At 40.5% G+C, this 12,758-nt stretch overlaps 2 protein-coding genes across 2 annotated transcripts; one reads left to right on the top strand and one right to left on the bottom strand.

Moving 5' to 3' along the window:
- LOC133001889 (cytochrome P450 1A1) lies at positions 1–4,342 on the top strand. The gene is made up of 7 exons (XM_061071598.1): positions 1–270; positions 360–980; positions 1,830–1,953; positions 2,072–2,161; positions 3,381–3,504; positions 3,853–3,939; positions 4,060–4,342. The coding sequence occupies exons 1-7, from the start codon at positions 1–3 to the stop codon at positions 4,340–4,342; spliced, it is 1,599 nt and encodes a 532-aa protein (XP_060927581.1).
- A 4,233-nt stretch (positions 4,343–8,575) lies between these two features.
- Positions 8,576–11,719, bottom strand: LOC133001478 (uncharacterized). Its single transcript, XM_061071052.1, has 9 exons — positions 11,701–11,719; positions 11,431–11,623; positions 11,004–11,184; positions 10,684–10,921; positions 10,002–10,162; positions 9,823–9,927; positions 9,384–9,481; positions 9,212–9,290; positions 8,576–8,626 (listed from the first exon to the last, which is right to left on the bottom strand). Exons 1-9 carry the CDS (start codon positions 11,717–11,719, stop codon positions 8,576–8,578), a joined length of 1,125 nt encoding a protein of 374 aa, XP_060927035.1.
- Positions 11,720–12,758: the final 1,039 nt, after the last annotated feature.

Here is a 12,758-nt window from a genome sequence, read left to right as displayed (position 1 = left end):
ATGAAACTGACGTTTGGGATTCTGCCCATCAAGGAGAACCCATGCGTTTCTATTTCTAGTGTCACTGTTGGACTGTGTCTTCTCACCATCCTCCTGATGGCCCTCAGGGGCCGAAAGAGCCATCAACACACTTCCCAATCGGACCACACTAATTATCCTCCTCCTCCTGGCCCCACACCGTGGCCCCTTGTCGGTAACCTGCTCCAGATGGGGGACCAGATGCATCTTTCTCTAACACGTCTGAGGCTCCAATATGGTGATGTTTTCCAGGTATATACAGTTAAATGTGTGAAACATTTAAGATGGTCTAATGATGAGGTATTTGCTCATTCTATCACGCGATCATTCCTGTACCTCAGATGCGTCTGGGCTCTTTGACTGTTGTGGTCCTGAGCGGATACTCCACCATCAGACAGGCACTGGTCCGACAGGGGGATGCTTTTGCAGGGCGGCCTGACCTTTTCTCCTTTTCTGCTGTGGCCAACGGGACCAGTATGACCTTCAGTGAGAAGTACGGACCGGCCTGGATGCTCCATAAGAAGCTGTGCAAGAACGCCCTTAGGTCTTTCTCCGAGACTGAGCCCAGGGGGTCTGGTGCCACCTGCCTGCTGGAGGAGCATGTCTGTGCTGAGGCTGCTGAGATGGTGGAGGTGCTTCGGGAGCAGGCTGCTGCTAAAAGGGAAATGGGCCAAGATATGATGGGCATAGATCCAGTGATACCATTGGTAACCTCAGTGGCAAATGTTGTGTGTGCCCTCTGTTTTGGAAAAAGGTATGACTATAATGATAAGGAGTTTCTCACTATTGTCCACATCAACAACGAGGTCCTGAGGATCTTTGCAGCAGGGAATCTGGCAGATTTTTTCCCTGTGTTTCGCTACTTTCCGAGTCCATCTCTGAGGAAGATGGTGCAGCACATTCAGAGGATGAATGGATTCATGGAGAGGAGCATTGAGGAGCACATCAACACCTTTGATAGGGTAAGAAGACCCGTATACTCACTGGTAGACTATATCAATATCAGTTAAGATGGAGGACTATGCAAAAGAAATGCATGATTACAATTTAATGCAAAACACATTATTGTTTTGCACACAAAGATATTACAGTATTTCTTGAAAAACAAAATCAGCTTCTGAGTGTTTCAGGACCAACGTTCATCACATATTTTGAGTGATGATTGTTGGACACTATACAGAAAAGTACATTAGTGAAGCCAAAATTTTAAATTTTGAAGGACACACAACAGAAAAGGTATACTTCAAAGAAAAGTACAAACATATCTCATGAGTATCAAGACCAAGGCACCATAATGAGAGGTTAAATATTACTGTTGGGATGGTTTGTACCTTGACCCATGTCAATCTATTGCAAGGTGATCACAAAATACTAACATTATTTATTTAGAACGGTCCCATGTGGTGGATAATGTAATATAAAGTCTTAATTTCTTTTTATCTGTCGCACTAATTTGCTGCCCACTATTTAATCTGTCATTGCACTCATGCAGGAGTAGTTGTGTGTGCGACCGCAGCCAAAAAAATAACAAACAAGTTCCCTGGGAGGGACCTTTGTTCTTGTGCAGAGTGGATAAAATGTTCGCACACACTCTAATTAGGAATTGGCAACCCAGTGGAAGACACGCGTCGTACCATAACTGATTATACTGTCTCTTCCCTAATTATTGCCTTTAAAATTGTAACCACCATCTCTACACAATCACATTCACCCTGTTGTTAGCAAAGCTTGATGCTTATGTGATGGTGATGATTACAAACATGATTAAATGTCCTGTCATATTGTGTCTGTGTGTGTGTGAGTGATTGCAGAACTGTATCCGGGATATTACAGACGCTCTGATTGCACTTTGTGAGGACAGGGAGGAAAATAAGGAAACGTCTGTGCTCTCCAACTCTCAGATCATTCACACGGTTATAGACATCTTTGGAGCAGGTTAGAAAAAGCACATTTATGGATTACAAATATTGTGGCAATGTCATGGAATGGATCGTACTGATCAAAACCATTGATCTATTTTCATTGCAGTAGTGTTCTTTGTTATTTTCTGAAGGATTTGACACCATCATTGCTGGTTTACAGTGGAGCCTGTTGTACCTCATCAAGTTTCCTGACGTCCAGGACAGAATCCAGCAGGAGATAGGTACTGTCTTGTGTTTTGATATTATATATTAAGAATAATATAACATTATTGATTACCTAACTAATGAGAAGATATTGGGGCTGGGAGTTTATTGGTGATAACAAACTAGTAGACATAAAAAAAATGAAAACAGAATAGTGAGGTTTTGATGACCTCAACATGTGAAAATGCATCTATTTCTAACTTGTGTATCATCATCACAGGAGAAGCCGGGCACAGAAGTCTAATAGGAAGTGTCAAACATCAACATTTTAGGCAAAATCATAACCGTAACAAAAAAACCCCACAATGTGGACCCGGTTGCCCTCCCCTCGTGACAGAATCTGACAGCCACGAGAGAAACTCACAAAAGATCAATCCAATTTGCTGATGCCAGAGCTACTTTTGAAGTCTGCTGACAGAAGTGCTGCTGTCTTCTGTTCCGAGGCACATTGCGTTTTTCACAGAGGGGAGGTGGGATGGGTTGGAGGGGGGCACACTTAGAGAAGAACCAGGCTGAATCAGGAAAAGAGAGAGAGAGAGAGAGAGAGAGAGAGAGAGAGAGAGAGAGAGAGAGAGAGAGAGAGAGAGAAAGGGGGCACGAACTGCCAGAGAAACACAGACAGAAAGGTTAGAGAGTTGAACCAGACCAACACAAAGACGGTAACACGCAAGGCATTGAACACATATAGATTCATCCTCATCACCTACTTTAGGCATCACTTTAATTAAGTTAAAATTAATACAATGAATTGACTGAGAAGCTTTTCATTCTGTTCTTTAAAGCAGTTTCTCCACTTTAATGGAAACCTATTAGTGAATTAATACGAGAAACATATTAGATATTAATTAAACTAATGATCATGCCGTTATATCAGAAGAAATAATTAGCTATAGAATGATTTGATGTCATTGCAGACCCCGGCTTCAATAGCTCTGAACCTGCATCGTAGCCGAGGGGTTGTAATGTGTCCAGTTTATGTTGCAACGACCTGTGGTAACTTGAAGAAATATTTGTAAAAATGAATCAGTGTTAATCCTTTTTGCATATACATAAGATTACTATGTTTATTACTATTTCGAAAGCACTCTGTCTTGCAGTGAAATATTTATTTGCGATGTTTCATTGCTCAACATTCACCGACAATGTTCAAAAATCCCTCAGAAATATGTTGTTTTAAAGTTTGTGCAAACACTCACCAGTTTTGGAACTTAAAGGAATAGTTATTTTCTCTTGCAGATGACCACATAGGCACAGCCAGATTGCCCAGGTTTTCAGATAAGACCAAGATGCCTTTCACGGAGGCGTTCATATATGAAGTGTTTCGTCATGCCTCCTACATCCCTTTCACCATACCTCACTGGTAAGACAGACGTTTTGTGTACAGTAAAGATCTGTATATCTGCAAAGCATGTTATGTTTGTTGTTTAGCAGGATTACACAAAACCCATTTCTGTACAATTTTGTGGAGGGGTGGGACATGAACCAAGGAAGGACACATGGGATTTTGGTATGGATCTAAATCTGGGGCAGATCCAGGAATCTTTTTCTTTAACATTGTGAGAGGGTGTTTTTAAACATTTTCCTGGTTCTCGAGTGTGTGCAATTCAGTGCAGATCCAAATAAAAATCAGGATCTAATGAATTTAAGGGATCATCATAAGGGAGCTGATGAGTGCCATTCTAGTCGTTCACGCTTTCCGCTCTTTTAGCACCACAAGGAACATCACCCTGAATGGATATTTCATTCCTAAGGACACATGTGTCTTCATCAACCAGTATCAAGTCAATCATGATGTGTGAGTAGCCACAAGCAATCATCACTTAATCGTGACTTTGGATTTAACATGACACTGTATGTTGTGAATTATAAGAAATGGTGCACATGACTGGTCCTCATGTTTCTCCCTCTGTCCCAGTGATCCATGGGGCGACCCGGACGCATTTCGCCCTGAACGATTCCTGGGTCCATCAGGACTCCTCAACAAGGCGCTGACGGATAAGGTTCTCATCTTTGGCATGGGGAAGAGACGCTGTCTCGGGGATGGATTTGCTCGCTTGGAGATGTTTGTGTTTCTCACCACGCTGCTCCACGGGCTGCGGATTGAAAACATCCCGGGGCAGGAGCTGGATCTCAGCACTGACTTTGGTCTGACGATGAAACCACGTCCATACTGTATCACCATCTCCTCCAGGTTTTAGATCTTCAAAACCCCAGATTATGCTCTGTGTGGACGTTTTGGAATATCACAAATACTAATTATTTTGTATTCGCCACTGTTTTTTTGGCAAACCTTCATCACACCTCAGAAATAAAACACCTCCCTTTGTTCATAGATTGGAATATTTGTTTTGGCAAATGTGATCAAAACAATCAGCACAAATATGAACAACATAAGATGAAGTATACTATATATATCAAACTGGATGTAAGACACTGAAAAATGGACATTAATGTAATTTAATATAAACTAACTTCATGTATTGAACTCAATATTAACCGGCTGAGGGTCATTCAAAGTGCGTCTGTGCCTCTATTCTGAAAGGGTGGGTAAAGTCCCTCTGCCTTCCTGTCCCACCACATTAAAAATGAAACTAGCCGAAAACAGACCCTCATTAAAAGTCTTTATCTTCAGATATTAGTTACAGTTAAACACTGAGGGAGGGAGAGAGAGGCTGTTTCAGATCGGTGATCATCGCTCCAGGCCTCAAACTGTGTTCACGCAGGGTTCATCCTCACCCTCACTCGCCCTCTTCTTCCCCTCCTCGCCTCTTTTCTTCCACTCCTCCTCATCACTTGCATTCCCTTTCATCTCCTCATCCCCTTCATGTCCTCATCTTGGTCCCGTCTTCAACCCCCATCCCTTCACTGGCTCCTCCTCCTTTTTAATGTCGCTCGGAGGGATGCACTGCCGAGCTAACTTGTCCCACATCCATAGTCTCCTCCAGTGGCCGCCTGGGGAACAGTGTAGAAAAGTGTATATTGAGACATTTTTAACCTCCTCTTCCTCCTCTCCCATCAGCACTGTGACCTCCCACACACTCAGATTAGATACAGTCCCAGACGTCTTCGAGCGAAATAAAGAGGACAGCGAAGCGTGAAATTAGGTGGTTCTATTTTCATAAGATAAATGTAAAGAAGCATGGCAGTTTGAACAAAATGGGTTGTTGGGCACACTCCTTGTGGTGAACTTTATCCTTAAAATTAAAGTTTGAAAGTTACGTCGACAACAACTCGGGTTTAAACTTTTGGGGAAGTCTACTGAGCGTTCTTATACTTTTCCAACAGATTCATACCTGTAAACTGACAAAGGCCTAAAGACCACTCGATCAATAGTCTGTCCCAAGGATTAAAACTGGCAACCCTCTTATCCTCACTAGCCTCTATAGCCAGGAAAAGGTGTTAAATTGACTTAAATTGTCTAAGATTTCAAAGTAACAATAAAAGGAATAATTGGATGTTTGACCTTTACTGTGCAGAGTGACCATTTGACAACAGCTGAATTTGCCGTAGAACAATAATTTCATATTTATAGATTCTGGGTGTTTGAATGAGAGGGAGTAGACATGTAATTTCAAGACTTTTCCTTCTTGTTTTTAACACACATTCATAGCAAGGACCAATTGATTTTATGTGTCCTATCATAACTGTCAGAGATATTCAATTATTTATAACTGCAAACATGTTGAATGACCTCTTGACAAGATGAACTCAAAGCAATAATTCTAACAGCAACTGCTTTTCCTCATTAAATTGATAATGACAAAAGACTTTTATTATGTATATAGGGGAAACTACCTAAAATGAGTGAAATTAATGGGAATCATAACTAGGGTTGCAAAGGGGCGGAAAGTTTCTGGTAAATTTCCGGAAACTTTCCGGAAACTTTCCAGGGGAAGTTAAGCTCGGGAATTTGGGGAATTTTGAAAAAAAAAAAAAAGCAAATTAAAGGCTGAGCAATAAAAACATCATTCAAAACACTATTTTAAAGATGTATGGAATGCAGCACACGCTGCACGTTGAGTTTCAACCCTCCACTGTGCATTCTTCCATCACATGCACAGATAACTCCCAGCATCCTGCACACTACAGCAGGGCTATTGAAGCCTGCTGTAGTGTGCAGGACTAGTCAGGTAAGTTTCGATGATATTACTGGGGAAAATATATTAGCATGCTGATTGAGGATTGTTCATCTGTTCATCTAGCCTATTTCCATTCATTTATCCATCAATTGTAAAATATTTTTTCAGACGATTCCAATTGTTTGGCTAACTATTTATATCTCTGGCATTGCATTAGTGTTTTTTTGTGGAGACATTTCACCCCATCCAATGTAAAAGGAAAGGCTGTATACATTTGAAAATACTGTGCAAAGACCTATGTTAAGAATGACACGATGCAGAAGCATATAGTCAAGTGCCCAAAGTTTCCTCTGGGCTCAAAAACAGCCTATGACAAAACAAAATGTTTATATTTATGTCTGTATATGACAAGGTAAATACAGTTAGTATAAATTATCCACAACATTTATTCCCGTTAATTCCCGTTAATTCCTGTATATTCCCGTTAATTCCTGTTAATTCCCATGGAAAGTTTCCAGCTTTGAATATTCCCAGAATTTTGCAACCTTAATCATAACCAATGAGTTATATGTTCACTAAAAACAGTATAGACTGCCTCTAACAATGTCTTTTTATAATGCACATTTTCTGTAGAAAATCATGTAACTTGAAAATAAAAAAGGAAATGGTTAACCTCTTTGTTGTAATATTTCTATTTCCCAGGTAACTGTCATCTCACTCTTCTTGTATGTATGGCCATTCTCAGGTTGTCAACAAAAGCAGTGGTGGAGGAGGTTTTCAAACACTTTACTTCAGTAAAAATACAAAGAAGTACAATGACATGTATTCAAATGAAAGTATAAGTACCAGATAAACTTTTATACTTGACTTAAAGTAAAAAAGTAATGTTACTGCTCTGATTTGATCACTGAACTAAATCCCCTCTTATTATTTATAAAAACATAAAAAACAGATCGAAAATGTAACACAATGCATTGTTAAATTAAAGTAGTAAAGAGTAGAAAAAGCAGATTTTTGCTGATATATGTAGGTACCTGAAATACATAAAAAATACTTAAATACATTAAATAAGTATAAGTACTTTGTTACATCACACCATTGCTCAAAAGCATCCTGTCACAGTGACAGCTCCCCTGTTGTATGAAGTCATCAATCACAGCTGAGCTGTGGGTGGTCATGTATGCGAACCATTGACCGTGAATTGGTCCGTGTGGATTGATCAAACAAACACACCCCGAGGATGAGACCTCGGCCTCAGACCTCCATGTGCTTACTGCAGCACTGTGCGTCTTTGTCCCTCACTTTGTTCCCATCCACAGTCTGGTTTAAACTATCGCCCTCATTAAAGAATAACAAATCACATGAGAACATGCGCTGCACGTCCTCTGATCTAAATCACCCAATAAAACTCAGCGCACAAAGCTATAGGAATAGTGGCTTTAATGTGGCGTAACAACGAAAAGCACTTGCTGGGCCCGCGGTATAGATTAAAAGTGCTGAACAATTAAGATTAGGCCCAAGAAGACAAAATAAAGCCTACTTATAGAAACTGTTATCCCTCATCAGGGCTAAACTGCTGTGCTGGCTCAAGCACTTTCTGTTTAAAGCCTTGGATTTGCTCTGACAGTTTTAGTCAGACACAAGGCATTTAGTGTGAGAAAAATAAACCAATAAGAAGCAGAAAGAATCATCTTTCCACTACTTTAAATTATATAATTGCCTTCTTGTTATATGAGAACATTAGCATAGACACATGTGGGGAAATAAATGCTTGATGGCATGACCTACTTAATTTAATGTAATAATAACGTAATAACAAAAAAACGTCCTCTGTCAATGTTGTCACATTTTAAGCAGCGTTTACCTTTTGTCATAAAGCTCTAATTATAGTTAACCAGAAAAAGAAAGCACATAACAAGGCCTTTGCGTGTGTGAGAGCATCTGTTCCCGGCTGGGACCTGACCCTGCAACAATATAGGGACAAGTCATGGGCCCTGGAGATTTAAGCTCTCAGGTTATAATGGACTCCAAACTCATTGCAGTTAACCCCACACAATAGAAGGCACACTGAATGACCAACTGACTTCCTATTTGCCTATTCAGCTACACGTGGGGCCCCATATTGTGGGGGCCTCATTCTATAGCCCTGGCAGTGAGCACCCATTAACAAACTGCACGCGATCCCCTGAATGTTCCTGATAGTGATGTCACCCGTCCTGCCATAAACGTGACTAAATATAATGTTAAAAATGTTAAAAAGTGTGTCCTCGTTCCTAAGAAGCAATGCATGAAAGACACAAGAAAGACGATTCAATCTAACCACTTCACTGCAATGTTGTCGTGTAGTAGAGTTCAGACATCCTCCTCCTCCACAGTCTGTCCCGACCTCAGCTTCATGATCACCTGTCGGAAAAAACAGAAACAAATCAAAAATGTATTTGTGCATTGCAGAGAAGTGCAGAGCTGTTTTGTGGGAATCTGTTTCCCATCTCCCCATAACTCAACTTTTTGGGGCAATTCATAACTACATTCCACTTTAAACTAATTCACACACACCTTTACAAAATAATTGTAAAACCTTTTTAAAAATCCTGAAGGCCCATTTGACCTGTATTGACACATTACAGACACCTTTTTCAGGTCTGATATAAAAATGTAACCAGAAACGACAGACCCTTGGTCGTCAGAGTAAGCTATATTATTACTTACATTGCCTCTTGTTTATTCATTAATGTTGTTCCCATTCATATTTTAATTACCTTTTTTTTCTTCAATTCTACTCTCACTTCTACCTTAAAATAGATTAAGATACATTAAGATACAGATTAAGATTAAGATACATTTATTTGTCCCAAACACCTGCTCCTTTTGTGAGAGCTCCTTCTGTTGTTTGTGGGTCAGGGTATCAGGAGCAATGTTATGGGTTTGTATGTCTTGTAAAGCAGAACATTTGAAAATAAAATATTAAAAAAGAAAACCACACTATACATCTTTCAGCTGGGCGATCTCTTTGCTCTCCACGTTTCTCTGAGCATTGTTGGTTATGGCCTTCACTCTTGTTGCGTAACTGGAGGGTTCAGGAAGATCAGGTGTTATTTGTGAGTTTGTGAACGTGACAGATAAATGAGAGGAAGACCCTCTCTCTCTCTGGGCTTCTTACATGAGGGATGTGAGAGTCTCATCGACGTTGCACTCTGAGGGAGAAATGTTGACGATCATCAGGGTTTTGGCATTACCGCCCAGCGAGTCCTGCATCACCTGAAGGAGAGGACACTGACTTAGCAACTTAATGTTCACTGCTACAGTCTTTGTTATTTGTGTCTGATACATTTCATATCAGTTAATATCAATAATTGCAATAATTTTCTTGTTAAATGTTACATTATTATTTCTTTTAGGTTTTGCTTCTCCTCTTTATGAGCAGACAATGACAAACACTTTCTGTATAAACCTCCTCACTGTTTGCACAATGCATAAGCAATATATTGATGTATATTGAACTTTTATCATATTGCTATTGATAAATATTATATAACGATAATTATTCATGTTGTTTCATCGCCCGGCCCTGGTCTGAATTCACAGCTTTTTGAGATAACCTGTGTCAGCTTGCTGTTCCTGTACGGTACATGGGGCAGCTCGGCAGACAGGGCTGAGATCACATCACCCAGGGCGCTCAGAGACTTGTTAATGGAGTTAGCCTCCTGCAGAGGAGTAGAGAATTTAAAGAGACCCTTAGAAATACTGTCACTTGTCGGGCCATAAGGTTTGAGCAAACCTTCAGCTGGTGATCCTTGGCGCCAGTCTTGGCTGCTCTCTCACTGCCTGCCAGGTCCACCAGGCTCAGCTTCCCAGTGCTCACGCTCCCATTGGTCAGATTCTTGCTCTCCACCATGATGCCAACAATGAGATGGGAGCGAGAACTCTCCACATTCATTTCTTGGAAAACATAAACAGTAAAAAAGGAGTATGGATTATTAGGGCCCCAAATAACAACTATTTTCAGTAAATAATACATTTTCAGAATCTTGTACATTCATTTTTTTAAATAAAATGTTTTGAAATCGTTCTTTACATTACAGATCAACACACCAGCAGTCAACATTACGAACGATCAACAAATCAATTGATCATCCAATTTCAGCTAAAGTTTCTGGTGAAAGACGTTGCATAATTACCGATAAATACACGAAATCCTATTTCTTCCTCAGTAATTCTAAGTGTGTGAGCCTTATATAAACTTTCCAGTATCCACTGTCAATCGCCTTTATTTGTTATTGTTGTTTATAACGCTGTACCTGGATTTACAGTTTTGTTGCTCTGCCACTCAACGTCCAGTCCAGTAATGATGTACCGAGCTGATGTTCCCCTCACACTGACTGTAACTAACACGATTAATCCAAACCATTTAGCAGGGCCCTGCTTGAACTAGGCAGCATGGCACGGCACAGAGAACTCACTGGTGGCAGAGATGTGTCGGTTGGCGCAGGCCTGCTGGAACAGAGCATAGAGCTCCTGGGCACTGGAAGCCTCCTTTGTCTCTGCTCCTTGGGCGAACACAACCCCCTTTCTGTTCCTCTTGATTTCCACCCGCCTGGCCTGGCCATGGGACTGGGGCTGGGCATGGGCCTCACCAGCCAGGCTCACAAAGAGGTCCTGCAGCCTGTCGTTGTACATCTCGAGCATATAGGCCGAAACCTAAGGTATATATAGGACAGAGAGTAAAAGATGATTTGAGGTTCTCTAAGATCTTTCCACCCAGTGATATCCTGTCCGTCACCTTGTAGTCAAACTTGGTGCTATTCTCCCTGATGATATCAAACATGGCATGAAAAGATCTCGGCAAGATCCCGGGGTTCTTCTGCTCCTTGTCGCCCACCATGGTGAAGGTCTTCCCTGAGCCCGTCTGGCCATACGCAAAGATGCAGACGTTGTAACCATCGATGGCTGACTGGATCAGTCTGTGGGGGGAAAAAAGAGTCTGAACTACTTAGATGAGAGCATTAAATCTGTAGATTTAGGGATTACACGCCTCTCTGGGGTTTTTTCATTAATCTGCTTCATTAATATTACATTTGTTTCATGATCAATTCGATTTTTTTTTAAATTTTCGGTGGAGAAACACATTTGGTGCCCATTATATGTGTGTTATGGTAAATTTGTGAACTGCATTGGTTCCCTGCTTTAGAAGTAATCTCTCCCCTCACCTTTTGGTGTCATGAAAAAAATCTTCCTGAGATGTTTCGGCACAGAACACCTTGTCAAACTGAAACTCCCTCGGCCCACGAGCGGTTTCCACCTTCACAGAGAACTCATCTACTTTATCCACAACCACAGCCTCGCCCTGTGCAGCCTCGATTCGGCTCGGTGGCCGAATCCGACATAACACTCGGATTTTACCTGAGGGGATAGAAAAACGTGAATCCTTGATAACCTTAAAAATTTGTTAGGCTTTGAGCTTTTGTTTGTTTCTGTACCTTTCATATCTTCCACCATATTGTAATACTTCATCCTCATTGTCCTTTCTGATGTGTAGTTCTCAATTATTTTCTTATTCTCTTCTTTCATTTGCTTGAGCTTTGGAGAAGAAAATATGAAAATAGGCATGCAAATGCAAAGATTACAAAATTCCTTTCAATTAAATTTCAGTTAATTAATCTGAAAATTAAAAAAGTAAACTTTGGAAAAGTCAGAGTGTTGATTCACAGACAACTATACAAGTAGAGACACTTAAGTGGATCTCCACCAAGGTCCTACAGTCGCCTCATGAAACCAGATTTAAATTCACTAGATCCAGAATTTCTATTTGGATCTGCAACAATGGATATGTGCTCATGAATAATAGTGTCCTAAAAATAACTTATTTTCTCATCAAAACCCATGAAATATAACCAAAACCATTATATCATAGGGTTATGTATGATGCTTCATTAAGATTAAATTCATGTCAAAAGTTGACACCTGCAGTGATACAGTGGAAGCTGGAATTGATCAGATTCACCACTGACATTACAGAAGGACGAGGCCCATCTCTTCCTCGTTTAATGCACTACATGGCAGCTGGAAGATTATCATCAGCCCTGAGGTCTGATGTGAGCAGAGACCTGTCTGATTAAAGAAACAACAACCTGATCCTGCATCAAGACAAGCTGCTGACCAACACTCTTCATTCCCTCTGGGGTTCGGATTGTCCCTGGTCCCAAAATGTCCTCCAGCTCTGAGACCGCATCACAATCTGAGTAAAACAATTGTTTAAACTTAAAATCAATGATATAACAGATGCACCTGATGCATTACATTAGTGTACATGTAAAGTGATTTTCGTGAATTTAGCATGAAAGTATCATAAATAACCAGGAGTGTACGTCCTAACCCAAAATAGAAGCATAAAGAAATATATCATTTCAATCGTCAAAATCCAGGTGATAAACAAAGGCCCTACTGTGCAGACACATATTAGTTGTGCAAATCTCTATCCTACAGTAGGCACATCATACACACACATGTAGTCTTTCTAGTTTTCAACCAAACTTTT

The sequence above is a fragment of the Limanda limanda genome, chromosome 5 (assembly GCF_963576545.1).
Source record: "Limanda limanda chromosome 5, fLimLim1.1, whole genome shotgun sequence".
In the NCBI taxonomy this organism is placed as follows: Eukaryota; Metazoa; Chordata; class Actinopteri; order Pleuronectiformes; family Pleuronectidae; genus Limanda; species Limanda limanda.
The sequence above is the reverse complement of the archived record's forward strand: the minus strand, read 5'-3'. Positions and strand labels throughout refer to the sequence as shown.

Excerpts from the sequence above, each read along its gene's own strand:
- LOC133001889 (XM_061071598.1), top strand. The coding sequence starts at position 1 with ATGAAACTGACGTTTGGGATTCTGCCCATCAAGGAGAACCCATGCGTT. Across the intron at positions 271-359 it reads AATATGGTGATGTTTTCCAG|ATGCGTCTGGGCTCTTTGAC; the intron begins GTATATACAGTT and ends CCTGTACCTCAG. Across the intron at positions 3,940-4,059 it reads TATCAAGTCAATCATGATGT|TGATCCATGGGGCGACCCGG; the intron begins GTGAGTAGCCAC and ends CCTCTGTCCCAG.
- LOC133001478 (XM_061071052.1), bottom strand. Across the intron at positions 10,922-11,003 it reads GCACCAAGTTTGACTACAAG|GTTTCGGCCTATATGCTCGA; the intron begins GTGACGGACAGG and ends TATATACCTTAG. Across the intron at positions 9,291-9,383 it reads GAGACTCTCACATCCCTCAT|TTACGCAACAAGAGTGAAGG; the intron begins GTAAGAAGCCCA and ends TGAACCCTCCAG.